Raw genomic sequence first — 16,485 nt, 5'->3', positions numbered from 1 at the left:
AAATAGATTCAAAGTACTTACTGTTCAAACATTCCTAAAGCTTTACGATACGCCTCAGAGACGATCATTTCACGTTTTCATTGGAGAACCGAGTTTATTCTTTGAAAAACAATGGTAGCGACTACACACCCCACAGATTATATTTGTACAAGCGTTGCTAGAACCACTGAATGTAAAAGTTAAACATATTGGCTCAACAGGTATTCTGAATTCAACTCTTCACATACAAGTCAACGATATTTTCCTCTCTATTGCGAAACAAATGCAATTTCGGTATCTAAATAATTGGTTAGAAGATTGTCTAGCTCACTTGAAAATAAGTAATATAATTGCGACTGATGCATCTGTATTAAAAGAAAAGGAGGGGGTAGGCATCTTCTCTGCTTTTCTTGACTAATCTTTCTCGGTTCGCCTTCCAGATTATACTCCCATATTTATTGCAGAATTATTGACAATTGTTCTAGCACTACGCAAACTTCCTTCAAGTGGATCAACAGCAGTGATAATTACAGATTCTCTCTCAGTATTTACTGCACTTTCTGCGGCAAGAAATTTAACACTCATTAGTTTGTTTAGCCACCTAATACCGGCAAACTTACAAAAAGTTCAGTTGCTCTGGGTACCAGCTAGGCCACCGCGGATTATATTTGAATGAAATGGCTGACTCATTAGCCACAATATACCTCAGTGGACTCCTCATCCCAATTTTACCAGATACGGCTTACGCGACAGCATTAAGATTCAGAAATGCTTGTTTGCAAAGCCAAAGAGGCAAATTCGCATTGGATAAATTTAAAGACTGCTCACGTCTAAGATGTTGCTGGAATAAACAGTGGTGTTTATCTCGCCAGTTAGAAGTTTTTTACACCAGATTACGGTGTAGAAATTCCGCAATTGAATTATTACCTACATAAAGCTGGGCTCAAGGCGTCCTCGTTATGCATGTTTTGCAATGAAATCGAAACAATAGAGCATTTCCTTTCATTTTTATCGCCGCTATTCTAATCAGACAAAAAGATACCTTGTAGCTTCATTTCAGAAGTTAGGATTGACAGCAAATGTTCCCGTAATTTTATCATTTGGCGGCACTTCGTTAGGTTATAGCCACAGGGGTGTCTGCTCTGCTGTGTTCGGTTACATAGATGAAACAAAAAGATTACCGTGTTAGTCTTTTTTTTTCTCTGTTGATAATCTTGATCTGAAATCTGTAATTACTTATCTTGGAAAGTCCAAACGATAGTCTGACCGCTTGCTCGTTAAAATATTCATTTATTCGGTGTTCCGTTTTAACATAAATTTCCAGATTTGTTTAGTATCATAGGTGTTCACCTTAAGCATCCTGCCGCCCGATTCTTGGCCCATCCTTCTCCTTTTTGGGTGAGCGCCATCAGAAAGAGTAAAGAGGACATCATCATCATCATCATCATCATCATCATCATCATCATCATCTCAACCACAGCAATGCATGCGCGGGCTAAATAACCGCGAGCTATTTATGTTCACCATTTACCGCTGGTGGTACGCAGATAGGAGCTTGAGCGTGTTTTCTATAACGCAACGCTCCTAATTTCAGGCGTCCTTATTTGTGCTTCAGCGGCGCGCTGCAAGTATCGAGCTGCTTGTCGTTCTTCGTGTGACATTCCAATTTCTTGCTAACGCCTTCATTGCTTCGCCCTTGCGGCGAAACCGGGACTTTCCTTTCTCGGTATTGTGTTGATGGAGATTGTTTCTCGCTTAGTGTTTTTTAAATGCGAAGCATTTCTTAGCGAACTTCTGCGACTTTGAGCGTATCTATCTATCTATCTATCTATCTATCTATCTATCTATCTAGCCGCCTACGACTTTGTGCTCTCCTGGTCGCTTGGTTCATCGAATGTGCACCAAAATTGGTATGGCGTAACATGACTGTATGACGAACATAAATGACAAGTCATAACATGAAAATCATGACACGAATATCATGTACAGCATGATTTACATGCTACGCTCATGGTGCGCTGGCTGCCGTTTCGTTAGTTTGATATACACCAAAATTGGTATCAAGCGACGTGACTGTGTGACGAATATAAATAACACGAGTTAACATGAAAATCATGACACCCATGTCATGCACAGCATGACTTACGTGCCACGCTCATGGTGCGCTGGCGGCCGTTTCGCTAGCTTTATATACACCAAAATTGGTATCTTGCGACGTGACCGTGTAACGAACATAAATAACACGAGATAACATGAAAATCATGAGACGCATGTCATGTACAGCATGACTTACGTGCCACGCTCATGGGGCGCTAGCGGCAGTTTCGCTAGCTTGATCTACCCAGAAATTGGTATTGCGCGACGTGACTGTATGACGAACATAAAAACTCGAGTTAACATGAAAATCATGACACGCATGTCATGTACAGCATGACTTACGTACCACGCTCATGGAGCGCTAGCGGCAATTTCGCTAGCTTGATATACACCAAAATTGGTATCTTGTGACGTGACTGTGTAATGAACATAAATAACACGAGTTAACATGAAAATCATGACACGCATGTCATGTACAGCATGACTTACGTGCCACGCTCATGGAGCGCTGGCGGCAGTTTCGCTAGCTTGATCTACCCCGATATTGGTATTGCGCGACGTGACTGTATGACGAACGTAAAAACTCGAGTTAACATGAAAATCATGACACGCATGTCATGTACAGCATGACTTACGTGCCACGCTCATGGAGCGCTGGCGGCAGTTTGACTAGCTTGATATACACCAAAATTGGTATGTTGTGACGTGACTGTGTAATGAACATAAATAACACGAGTTAACATGAAAATCATGACACGCATGTCATGTACAGCATGACTTACGTGCCACGCTCATGGAGCGCTGGCGGCAGTTTCGCTAGCTTGATCTACCCCGATATTGGTATTGCGCGACGTGACTGTATGACGAACGTAAAAACTCGAGTTAACATGAAAATCATGACACGCATGTCATGTACAGCACGACTTACGTGCCACGCTCATGGGGCGCTGGCAGCGGTTTCGCTAGCTTGATATACACCAAAATTGGTATGTTGTGACGTGACTGTGTAATGAACATAAATAACACGAGTTAACATGGAAATCATGACACGCATGTCATGTACAGCATGACTTACGTGCCACGCTCATGGAGCGCTGGCGGCAGTTTCGCTAGCTTGATCTACCCCGATATTGGTATTGCGCGACGTGACTGTATGACGAACGTAAAAACTCGAGTTAACATGAAAATCATGACACGCATGTCATGTACAGCATGACTTACGTGCCACGCTCATGGAGCGCTGGCGGCAGTTTGACTAGCTTGATATACACCAAAATTGGTATGTTGTGACGTGACTGTGTAATGAACATAAATAACACGAGTTAACATGAAAATCATGACACGCATGTCATGTACAGCATGACTTACGTGCCACGCTCATGGAGCGCTGGCGGCAGTTTCGCTAGCTTGATCTACCCCGATATTGGTATTGCGCGACGTGACTGTATGACGAACGTAAAAACTCGAGTTAACATGAAAATCATGACACGCATGTCATGTACAGCATGACTTACGTGCCACGCTCATGGAGCGCTGGCGGCAGTTTGACTAGCTTGATATACACCAAAATTGGTATGTTGTGACGTGACTGTGTAATGAACATAAATAACACGAGTTAACATGGAAATCATGACACGCATGTCATGTACAGCATGACTTACGTGCCACGCTCATGGGGCGCTGGCGGCAGTTTCGCTAGCTTGATCTACCCCGATATTGGTATTGCGCGACGTGACTGTATGACGAACGTAAAAACTCGAGTTAACATGAAAATCATGACACGCATGTCATGTACAGCACGACTTACGTGCCACGCTCATGGAGCGCTGGCGGCAGTTTGACTAGCTTGATATACACCAAAATTGGTATCTTGTGACGTGACTCTGTAATGAACATAAATAGCACGAGTTAACATGGAAATCATGACACGCATGTCATGTACAGCATGACTTACGTGCCACGCTCATGGGGCGCTGGCGGCAGTTTCGCTAGCTTGATCTACCCCGAAATTGGTATTGCGCGACGTGACTGTGTGACGAACATAAAAACTCGAGTTAACATGACAATCATGACACGCATGTCATGTACAGCATGACTTACGTGCCACGCTCATGGGGCGCTGGCGGCGGTTTCGCTAGCTTGATCTACCCCGATATTGGTATTGCGCGACGTGACTGTATGACGAACGTAAAAACTCGAGTTAACATGAAAATCATGACACGCATGTCATGTACAGCATGACTTACGTGCCACGCTCATGGGGCGCTGGCAGCGGTTTCGCTAGCTTGATCTACCCCGATATTGGTATTGCGCGACGTGACTGTATGACGAACGTAAAAACTCGAGTTAACATGGAAATCATGACACGCATGTCATGTACAGCATGACTTACGTGCCACGATCATGGGGCTCTGGCGGCAGTTTCGCTAGCTTGATCTACCCCGAAATTGGTATTGCGCGACGTGACTGTGTAATGAACATAAATAACTCGGGTTAACATGGAAATCGTGACACGCATGTCATGTACAGCATGACTTACGTGCCACGCTCATGGGGCGCTGGCGGCAGTTTCGCTAGCTTGATCTACCCCGAAATTGGTATTGCGCGACGTGACTGTGTAATGAACATAAATAACACGAGTTAACATGACAATCATGACACGCATGTCATGTACAGCATGACTTACATGCCACGCTCATGGGGCGCTGGCGGCGGTTTCGCTAGATTTATATACACCAAAATTGGTATCTTGCGACGTGACTGTGTAACGAACATAAATAACACGAGTTAACATGAAAGTCATGACACGTATGTCATGTACAGCCTGACTTGCGTGCCACGCTCATGGGGCGCTGGCGGCCGTTTCTCTAGCTTGATCGACCCCGAAGTTGGTATTGCGCGACGTTACTGTGTGGCGAACATAAATAATAGGAGTTAACATGAAAACCATGACACGCATTTTCCTCAATGACATACAAGACGATGTATGCAGCTCTTTGCTGGCTGCTTCGCATTACATCGATTCTCACAATGCGTGGGATCTGCCGGCTTTTTTCTAGTTAGTATTTTGCTTTCTTTTTGATATTCATTTATTTCATTTCACATCGTTAGCTCTCAGATTTCCTGCTTGCGCTTCTTCTTTTTCAAGACATAACTCGCAGCATAGTATAAAATTAAAATGGTGCTTTTCCGCGAACCGACTCGGCCACAAAAGGCATGTTCTTCAGCATACTAACGGCGATCTATTTGTACATACCAATTACCGTTGGCGGCACTCAGAGATCGTAGACACTTCAGCGTGTTTTCGTTATCACTAGCGAGATGGCGCGAAGGGCTCGAAGGGCGCGCTTTAAAGATCGTCGCCCCGCGCGTTGCGATGCGTGCGCGCCTCCACAGGGCGAGGTCGCTCGTGCGCGGTGGTATGCACGTCTTGTGCTCTCACCGCAAGTTTGCGTTGAAGTTACAGAGAGCACGAAGGTCATTTCGCTCACTGCAGCAGCCGCTTTTGCGAAAGGAGCGCGCTGCTCACACACAAATAAGTTACAACTGTGACAGTTAGTTCGCACTCATCCTGTGTATACTTGCGCGTTCGTTTCGTGCGTCCTCCTTTGTGTATGAGCAGATCGCTTTAACTGTCGAGCTGTGGCAGTTGTTCGCGCTCATCCTGTGTATGTTCTTTCCGTGCGTCCTTCTGCTCAAGCAGCGCGTTGCGAGTTTCGAGCTGCTTGCCTTTCTTCGCATGACATTACAATTTGTTGCTATAGTATCCATTCCTTCGCCTTTGTGCCAAAACAATGCACAACAAACGCTCAGCTACGTCTGTGAAGACACGTTTCACTTTCGTGTTATACCGATTCCTATGACAGAGTGATCAGCCATGTTTTTTCTTCTTCTGTCGTTATTGCCCGCTTTATGTAATGCCTGCAGTTGAGGGGTTTTAAGGGTACCGCGACTCAAACAACACCTTAAAAGAACAAAAGAACATACACACAATCAGCTTTTGAAACTTAGACAGAAGAATGGCGGCTTTTGACATTTGCCTGCCCCTCAGTTGATGGGCGAACATTATACACTGCTTTGTAAACAAGCATGTAACGAAAAAAAAAAAAAAGCCCGTACAGTGATTGCGCACTGTGTCGTCTCTCATTATACCAAATACAATAACGTAAAACCGCTTAAGTTATAATTGTTTGGGGTTGTGTTTACTGATTGAATACTTATGTACGTTGTGTTATATTATGTATGTAGCGTCTTTCCATAAGTCACCTCGCATACGTGCTCAATAAACAAGTTAAAAATGTGACGTGCAGAGTTTCGGCACGCCACCGCGGCCGTGCCAATCGAGTGAATTGTTAGTTGTTATTCTTACGACCTTGTGTTAAGAAGACGAAAACGAGGTTGTTCTGGCACTTTAACTTCTCTTTTTATTAGTATCGTTGTAGCAGCAATAACTAATAATTTCGTTCATCAAAAATAGATTGCGAAGTATCTTTCTTGTATTTTTTTTTGTTTTTATTGCTTTGTTTTTACATTCTAGTTTTACTAATCGTACGTAGCATCCTCTTCAAACCTTGTTTTCTTTTACTGCATTGCTGTTTTGGTGTGTAGCTAAATTCTGCCTGTTTTAAATATTTCATTACCAATAATTGATGCATCAATTAATTTAATGCTTTAATTATAGCTTCTACGAATGACACCCTAAAGATAATATTGGCAAAATTCACCCCCTGCTAGGCCAATCCCCTGCATTGGGTATGAGCCATGCTCGGAGGAAAACAACTACTATACTGATGTCAACCGCATCCTTCTCCGGCCCCTATCTCGAGCCTAGCAGTGTTGTAAACAGAACAAAACAAAACAAGAAGAAGGAGTCTGGCTATATTCTAGTATCACTGTTTCAGTTGTTCTGTTCAAGTTAAATATTAATCTGTCTGGTCTGGTTGTACGAGTGCACAATTATCGCAGTCTCTCCTTTCGTTGCGGAACTTCGCAAAAAAGTACAAGGTACAAAGATGGGAAAGAGGCTTGTTTGTTTCTCTTCATCATCTCTGGTGCTTTGTCTTTTTTTTTTTTCGCTTTTCCGCAGTGAACCATTACGAACTGGTCCAGCTTACTACGCGTCTCCTTTGCATGTTGTCTTTTCATATTTCTTGTATCATTTGTAATATTTCAAAATGTGTGTTTTTTTTTTTTTTTTTTTGAAAGTTCATGCGTCCAATTCTTGGCCAATTCCCCCAGGGTGGCTGCGAGCCGTATCAGAGGAACATCATCATCACCATCATCGGCTGATAGAGTACTTTCTCCTTTGGAACACATATTCGTCTCCCAGGGGGCGTTCTCCTCAATCACGCGCGGGGGCGGGTCTCGTGGTCTCGCACCACCACCGGTCTCTCGGCGCGCCGCTCGCTGTCGACGGTGGTGTCTGCGTCGTCGCCGCCGCCGCTACACTAGCGCCCCTGCTGCCGGCGCTGCGCCGTCTGTGACGTCGACGCCGCCGCCGCCGTTCAAACTCGGTCGCCCCGGAGGGACCCGCAAAAAGCTCGGTGCGCGCTTCGAGTCGCAACCATGGGGGGAGTTGCGTCCAAGGTGCTCGGCCGGGGAGCCAAGTCAACCGAGCCAGGTGAGACGTCCGATTCCTTCGCTATCTCTCCCTCGCGTGCTCCTCAGACGAGTGGCAGATATGGTGCACGTCGTCTGGAAGGCGTGTCGTGGGTCTTCCAGAGGACTCGTTAATGCGTTTAGCTGGGCTTGTTGGTACTGACCGAATGCTTCCGTAATACTAGCGAGCACGCACAAAGACTACGCGGAAAGACACAGGACAACCGCCAGCGGTTGTCTTGTGACTTTCTGTGTAGTATTTGCGCGTGTTTGCTAGTATTACGGAAGTATTCTTTCAGAGGAGTTTACCGCTGCAGCGGATGCGGATTTTATCGCGATGGATCGGCACTTATCGCGGCACTTCGAATGCCGGCTTTCTTCGCAACAGTACTTATTACCCTTTGTGGCGTCTAGTCCCGGCACTGTCACTCGGCGAAACCGCAAGTATTTTTTTTTAAGCCTGGAACAATTGCAGTTTATTACAGCTGTCCCTGCGCCGCGAGCCTCCGCGCCGCAAAGCGCGGTGCACGGCACGGCCTTTTGTGCCCAGCCGTGCGCGCTCACATCTGGCATCGCGTTTGCTTTTGCGAGGTATTTTTGCAGGCGCGGGACGACAGGCGGACGTGCCGCGGCCTACGCTCTCAGAGACGGCGCACCTTTTCTCTTGCATTCTTTTTTCGTTCTGGCGCGTCGTCGTGTATGTGGCGTGAAAGGCGGTCGAGCTCGCGCGCGTGTGTGCGAGGCGTCGGACGAAGCCGCGTAGTTTTTTTCTTTTTCCGCGGAGTGCACATGCATGACTGGCGGCTTTCTGAGGGATGTGCTAGAGACGCGTTCCTCCTCCTCTTGATCACCATCCAACTGCGTATTTCGGCGGTGCTCGGGTTCGACTTGCACCTCCGGTGACGTAACCCGCGAAACATCTGTGGAGGGGGCGCCTGGTTGTAAAGAGCAGCTTCGAAAACTTCGGCTTCGGCTGCGCGGGCGGCGCAATTGTGAACACGTTTTACTGCGCCCCTCCGAACACATTCCGTTATGCGGAGCCATTAAAAAAATAATAAAAGAGCGTGTGCCATCATTTGCTCCTGCCGACTCCTGCAGTTTGCCCTTGCCAAAAAGCTGGAGGACCACGTGCACACCGGGAAGGCTTAACTAGAAAAATGAAAAGTGCGTCTGTAACAATGCGTGCCGGGGCAGTTGTTGCTTGTGTGTTATTTGGTGTCGTCGCCTTCTCAACGGAAGCGGGCTTGCAGCGTAAGCAAGGGAGTCGAGACGCGAGCCGTTGCGACTTTTTAATCAACTCCGATAGCTCTGCCACGCGATTAGGGAACGGACCGACGGTGTCACATGTATTTCGCACGACAGCTTGTTTGCAGACCTTTCCTTTTCGAACTTCCAAGTTTCAGCTCGTGAACTTTTGGCACTTCTCTATTGTTATATCCAAGAGGTGAAACGTTTTAGCCAGCGGCCTTACTTTTGACCTCGCTGTGGGTTTAGTATACATGTATATCTCGCTTGCTTTTCTAACCCATCGAAGAGTTCAGTATGCATTGTCATTATGACAAAATCTAAAGCGTTGTGAAAAGTTGTGGAGGCGGCACGAAAATACTGACTCTTATGGAGGAGACCTCTGCCATCCTTCCATGGCTTCACTCATGGCAGCCGCTGCTCGTATCAGCCTGCAGTGCATTCAAGAACAGCTCCTAGTCGGTTAAGTGGTTCTTTCATGTCTCTGCCGTTAGTATTCCTCTTTCTACCTCGTTGCTGTGCCTTTGATTTGCATCATGGTGTGGCTCCATTGGCTCTTGCCCGATGCTTTGTCCTCCCTCGCAATTACACGGATGTTAGACATACCTTGCTCAGCGAGGCGGCCACTATACTCGGTGATGTATGGTGCATTACACCATGTTACACACGTAAGAAAAACAACAGGTCGCGATCCGGTATCGGGGTTTGCTTTTGATCCCCGACCGGTTGCTTCATCGCGTCTGGCCTGCAGAATCTCGGCGTGCGATGGTCCGCTATTGTTGATATTCAGCGTTTCGTACCCGACCACATCCACTGCACATGCTAACCCATGGGGGTCGGCAGCGGAGCTGCGGTGGGAGGTCAGCCCACCCCCTGTGCCGATCGTTTACCATTCTTCTTCACTCGGCGCTACCACCTGCTTTCTTTGTTATCTTTATGTCTTACCATCGCTTCTTTTATGCGAGAGCATCGCTGAGATTTAAGAAAGACGTAGTGCAGCGGTGTCTTCCTGGGCTACCGTACTTGCTCGCAAAAGAACCAGCACCGACTAGCTACGTTTGATCATGTTGGTTAAATTATCGCTTTAGTGCTGGCTAATGTCATCCAAGTGTAAGCAGCGCGGTACTAGCGTGAGCAGCAAAAAATAATAATAATGATAAATCATCGAAGTGTGGCTAGGTGCCATGGTTGCTACGGTGTTGACTAAATGGCGGGTGTAATAATGCTGGCTAATAATATCTGGGGTTTTACGTGCCACAACCACGATATGATTATGAGGCACGCCGTAGTGGAGGGCTCCGGAAATTTCGACCCTTCTGGTGTTCTTTGATGTGCACCGACATCGCACAGTACGCGGGCCTCTAGCATTTCGCCTCTACCGAAATGCGACCGCCGTGGCCGGAACTGAATTCGCGACCTTCGGGTCAGCAGCCGAGCAACGTAACCGCTACACTACCGCGGCGGACTTAATGTTGGCTATAGCTTTTGCTAAATGAGGGCTTACGCTAATGTCGGCCAAATGATTTGCTTATATTGGTAATTATCCGCAAGCTTAGTAAATGTTGGCTATAGGTGTGGCTATAGTGTCGACTAATATGCACTATCCGCCGAGCTGCGTTGTCTTCATTCAGTCTCAGTCTACCGATATTCTCGCATACGCGCGGACGACAAGCTGAGTCGTTTCTGGCTGATTCTTTTCTTTTTTTTTTTCGATTTCGTCTGTGCCTTCAGCGTGTGGCCCTCGTTGTAGACGACTCATTGGCGCGACGCCATTGTTAAAAGCTGCTGCGGCCTCGGTCAGCGCGAAAGAGGGCAGACGTTTCGTGGACGCGCCTGCATGGGTCGTCGCTCCCGACGAAACTCTTGCTGCTCTCCGCACGAGGGTCGCACTCCTTCTTAATGGTTCGTGAATGGACGGCAAGGCACGCGCATGCCGTGAGCCTGCTCTTCCATACGATGATGAAGAAGAGTTGCCCCATGCAGCTTGGCTCTTCCCGTTTAAGTTGCCACTCTTTTTTTTTTTTCGAATTGCCGACCCCGAGCCACGCACGTCATAGGCGGCGGCAGTCGTCTAAAATCAGGCACCATGAAAGAGCTGTAGACGCGCACACATACGCGCGCACAGACCTGTCGAGACGGTGCCTGGACGTGGCCCGTTCGTTCGTGATGTCACGCGTGTGACGTCACATATAATACAATAGGTAGCTTACACGTGACGTCACGGACGCAGCTTCTGGGCGTACTGATACTCCACGATGGCGGCTTTTACGGCAAACAAGTTGCGGTTAACCTGCTTCATTGTGATAACCACGTGGCAGGAACGCCTCTGTGCGTGAATAGCAAAAGAACCTGCATGTGATGTTTTGATAACATTGATGCGACACGCAAGTCATCTATAACCGCGAGATGAAGCCAGCCACCAGTCGGGTTCCATCGTGATTTATCTGTTTCTTTTTCCGTTTCACCTACAATTAGTTCACATCTTCCCCGTCTATAAGTGATAGTGTGTGGCAGTGGCCATTGGTTGGATTTTTCTGTAAACTTTTGTTTATTCCTTGGCTATCTTCGTAAACGGTATGGTTGACGAATACTAGCGGACATATTCTAATAGTGAGCCACCATAGCAACCAACATTAGCTACTGCACGCTGGTGGCATCCGAATAAATACGGTATAGGCACCACCACCACTCTCCGATCACCGCTAAGGGTGGAATGGTTTTTGTGGGGGCAAACAAAAGGCGGTGTTATCTTGTGCAGCCCATGAGTGAGCACACAGCTCTGCGCCACAGGGAAGGGAACAAGGGAGTAAAAGAATAGAAGAGAGAGAGGAGTTCACAAATCGCAGGGATGTACGCTATGCTACGGCGTATAGGACTATATACCGAGGAACAACAACTTCCGTGCAGGAGTGTTATGACGGTCGGCCTCACAGGCGAGCGGCTGCGCTTGCATTGCGGGCACCGAGCCGTGCAAAGCGCCCGCATCGCGCCGCCATGCTTTCCCTTGCGTCTCCGCCCACGTGGAACCAACGGGCGTCATTGGCGTCTCGCGTGCGCCCGTCTCCTTCGTCAGTGGGTCGCCGAGCGAGACGCATACATAGCCTGTCTCGTTAAATGTGTGCAGTGTTGGCTGGACTCAAATCGCGACACGAGGTGCTGAGGATGCGCTTTGCGTTGAAGCTTTCCAGAGTTGACAGCAGCGCGGCATCCTGGTGATAGGAAAAGTTCTGCTTATGCGCTGATTGAAAGAATCGCAATGAAGAAGACAGACGGACCGAGGTCAACGGGACACACTCGAAATTTTTTAGTCGGAACATGAACCAACTGTAGCCCCAGTCATCGCCTTAGTGGTGATAGCGAAATAGGAGGGACGCGAAAACGCTCGTCGTGACACCTCCTACAATCGCTTATCACGAGGCAAGGGTGTCCAGGATGTGAAAATGTCCCATTGCTCACTGGGAGCTCCACGAAGCTCTTCGTTCGCAAATGCTTTTTGCCATTGGTCGGAAACCTTCGTTAATAACCTAACCCAACCTAACCTAACCATAGCCTCACACTAAGCACAATATTTTTTTTATAGCCCAGAATTCGACGAAAAAATTCTTTTTTTCGTTGCAACTTCGGCGAGTGTTTGTTTATTCGCGAGAAATAGTTTTTTAACGGTTCAGACAAAAAAGTTAGATTCTTTTTTTTCTAGTTGCCTAACCTAACCACACCTAACCTAAGCCTCACACTAAACATATTTATTTACGGTTCAGGCGAAACAGGTTAGGTGAATTTTTTTCTAGGTGCCCTGAAACACTCTTCTATACACCTCTCGTTCAGACATAGCATCCAAACGTTACAGCTTAAGTGGAAATATCTAAGGTTTAAGTTGTCCGTTCATTGGCTACACAACTTACCAGACGTGACCACTCTCGTATAGTCGCTATCTCGGTGGGTACATTACATAGTTGTATAGTATGTTGTATAGTATTGTATATCGCATAGTTCTATAGCCAGGCGACTGATGTCTACAGCTTCAGCGATGCACTGTATGCACGAGGCCAAACACGATCAAATGTCGCGCCGCTGCAAAGGCAGGCCACTCGTACAATCACGGCGACGTGTCCTTGCCCGACTGAGGTCGTATGCAATCACGGACGACAACGCGTGCTCTGTATCTACATAACCCGACCATGCGTCTCTGCCACGACCCTTCTCCTTTGCTTCACGTTATCAGAATGCAGCAGTGTGTGCGTTTGCGCTTGACGTCGTGTATGGAGCTAGCCAGTCGTTTACATTTCGCACAACCAAGAACTCGCAAACCTCCAGGACAAAACAAACACGTGCGCCGGTTTGTTATAGTATATAGGTCTATATGCTTGTGTATTTATACTGTTTCTTTGCATCCACTTCCACCTCACCCGCCGCGGTTGCTTAGCGGCTATCGCGTTGCGCTGCCTATAGACACTAGGGCGCGGGTTCGATTCCTGGTCACGGCGACATCATTTGGACGGAAGGAGAATGCAAAGAAAGCCCGTTTGCCCATAGATTTAAAGCCCCCCCCCCCACCCAGAACAAAAAAAAAACGATTTGTCTGATATTAGTAAACGGCTCTTTCAAAATACCAAAATCAGGATGCTTGTCGCGAGAAGACGCTTGGTAAGCGAGAAAACGTGCAAAAAAACAAGATGCAAGTGCCAACGCCTCCTTGAAGTTTCCGCACTAATCGCCGTGACGTCATAGATTTTGAAGGCGTCTACCGCGTAGCTCCTAGTCGGCAAGAATGAAGTTCATCGTTATCTGAGGGCTATGAACGTGGAGACGTATAACGCGCCAAGTTTCAGGAAATTTCGTTGAGCCAATGTCGCCAAATTGCGAAAGGTTACCTTGAAATCCGTGACGTAACGTGCGGAGATTTCGGCGCGACATTTAAAAATGGAACTTTCACCTTTTCTCTTCTATTACTAAATATGTGGTGGTGAAATAACGAGAGTAATGTTATATAAGTGATCATTCTAAACTGATTCATTGTTTCTCTTTATTGTTACATTAAGTGCGCGTTAACGAACCGCGGATAGTTAATCAAAAGAATACGGAGTCCACTGCTACGTACAGCGTGCCTCGTAATTGTAATCTTTGTTTCGGAAAGTACCATTCCAGAATTCAATTAAAAACTTGGAGGAAGCTTGAGCTTCACTTTCAAGAGTAGAACGCGATTGCATAATCGACTGTGTTCGTATCGCCTTCCCAATCACTAGCCTGGCTTCGCTTCTCGGTCGACACCTCAACTGTGCCGCAAGGAAAGCCAAAGTGCGGACGCGCGCCGGCTGCATGCGGCGCGACCGAACACGGAAAGCGCACCCGTGGGCCCTTTGCGCCATCTCGCGGGTGATAGTCAAGCCTCTGCCACGCTGAAGTACCTCCGAGATGTGCGTACCACCAACGGTAAATGTATATAAATAGCTCGCCGTTAGTATGCTAGAGGGTGTATGCGTGGTGGCCGAGCTAGAGTCACTGTATATGCTACCTTTAGATAGCAGAGTAGCGCATAGGCCCGGCTAGCAACCACAGCTATGCGGTGAAATCGCACTTAGTTTTTGCAGGCGACATGCCTACTGTGTCGCCGATTAACTTGCCTGGCGTGTCGAAGACCGGCGATAAACATTGGCTGTCGATGGCTAGTGTTAATTCAGTTCGCTGCAAAAAAATTGGCCCAAGCGGCAGCTTCTCCGCAATGCATGGTTGCTAGCGGCGTTGGAAGACAGATGCGCAACTCTGCTACCTGAAGGTAGCATATACAGTAACTCTAGGCCGAGCGGCTAAACGCATCGCGCCATGGAGCGACGGGTCGCAGGTTCGAATCCCCGATCCTACTCGAACCGAAGTTTTTTTATTATTTCTTTATTTGCATCTGTACCTCGAATTTTCGCTCACAGACAACGCTGATTTTTCGCTCACAGTGAAACACGCCACCGACATCGGAATTTCTGCGAAACGAGCTCTTTAACACTGTCGCGTTAAAAGCTAGATGCTTACTTCTAGAAACTGCGCAGCCCGGGCTATATGCAGATGCAACTCCATCTGTATAGTCGTATGACGTCTGCCTTCGGCCGGATATTGCACCGCTTCATTATGCATGCTTTATGGATTGTAGAACGACGACATCATCGGCGTAAACATCTTGGAACAGCTGTGTTTTGAGTGCACTGAAAGATACGTGTTTAAAGGGAGAAGGAAGATTGAGGAAGGTCGTGACTCAAGTGGCGACCCCGTCTGTGTAGGCAGCGTCGCACCTGTGCGTGAAACTTGGTATGAGCGATTGCTGCGAACCGATGTTCTCGAATTATTTTGCGCTAAGTGGTTACGCTGCGCATGTTTCGATTTGATTTCCATCGGAGCGCGCTGCGAGACGCAAAAGTCGCGCGTTTTCACAAAACCTTCCTTACGCAATGAAGCTTGTGTAGATGCTTTCATGGGCACCCATACACGCATCTGCACTCTTTTGCACGTTGCATGTGTACATTTGAACAAAAGTACGCTAATTCAACGAAGACGACATAAGAACACAGACACAGCGCGATGAATTAGCTCACTTTTGTTCAAATATACCCACTAGCCCAGCAAGCAGCCCTTCTTATGTACGGCTTCAATATGTAAGGTTTGAAATCCGCGGACAACCACTGTCCACATCCACAGCCCTCACCAAAATTTGCGCGGATTAATCTACTCAGTTGCGATGAACGATGGGCTATGCAAAAAAGCATGGTTGATCCCTCCGTCATAGGAATCGTAATAACATGAAAGTAAAGCGTGCCCTTACAGAAGTAACTGAATGTTTACTGTACATTGATATAAGAGAATTTGCAAAATGTATATTGATGTCTGGCAGCTATTGCACCGTTTAACGTGGATGTACCCACTTTGATCATTGGTGGTACATCTCCATCCCGATGACTAACGTCCATGTTAAATGATTAAACAAACCCTTGTGGTAGCTGTAGTAGTTCACGGTGAAAGCGTAATCAGAGAACGAGGTGTGATAGCCGGAAGAGCGTCGCATATATTGGACGCAGAACTTGGTCGCCATCCCGCGGCATGTTAGAATGTGATTGAACACCACGGCTAGACTAGAGGGAAACTCAAAGCGCGTCGTGCCGTCTCGCTAGCCCGGCCGCGATTTTTCTCGGGGCGAGCGCGTGAGAGAGAGAGAGAGAGAGAGAGTGAGAGAGTACAACTTTATTAAGAGTCCAGTGCAGATGCAGAGGTTAACCCCAGGTGCTCGAAATTTCCGGGGCCCTCCACTACGGCGTCTCTCATAATCATAGTGTGGTTTTGGGACGTTAAACCCCAGATATTATTATTATCAGACGCAGAGGTTGCCCCGCGCCACCACCCGCGCCACCTGGCGCGAGGTAACGTAGCGTAGAACTTTTAATCAAGCATATTAAGAAAATCAATATGTTATATGTCTATTTTGCGTAATATCGTGTCAACATGACCGGCCCAAAATGGGGTACTAAGTTTACTAATATCGCCTCAATGAACTTGAATGGATCCCCGTGCTAGTGAATAGGTTGTAAA

At 47.2% G+C, this 16,485-nt stretch overlaps 1 protein-coding gene across 2 annotated transcripts in view; it reads left to right on the top strand.

Moving 5' to 3' along the window:
• The window catches only part of LOC119393779 (uncharacterized), a 102,091-nt gene that overhangs the window by 45,434 nt on the left and 40,172 nt on the right, over positions 1–16,485 (top strand). The window contains exon 1 of one of the 2 annotated variants that reach the window (XM_037660932.2): positions 7,497–7,696. The exons of the other annotated variant lie outside the window; for it this stretch is intronic. Within the exon in view, the coding sequence (XP_037516860.1) occupies positions 7,642–7,696 (55 nt within the window). The 5' untranslated portion in view covers positions 7,497–7,641. Of the gene's footprint in view, positions 1–7,496; positions 7,697–16,485 lie in introns of those variants that run through there. 2 annotated transcript variants of the gene reach the window in all.

This window comes from Rhipicephalus sanguineus, chromosome 5 (assembly GCF_013339695.2).
Source record: "Rhipicephalus sanguineus isolate Rsan-2018 chromosome 5, BIME_Rsan_1.4, whole genome shotgun sequence".
Lineage (NCBI taxonomy): Eukaryota > Metazoa > Arthropoda > Arachnida > Ixodida > Ixodidae > Rhipicephalus > Rhipicephalus sanguineus.
Note: the sequence above shows the minus strand (reverse complement) of the source record. Positions and strands in the feature narration are given on the sequence as shown.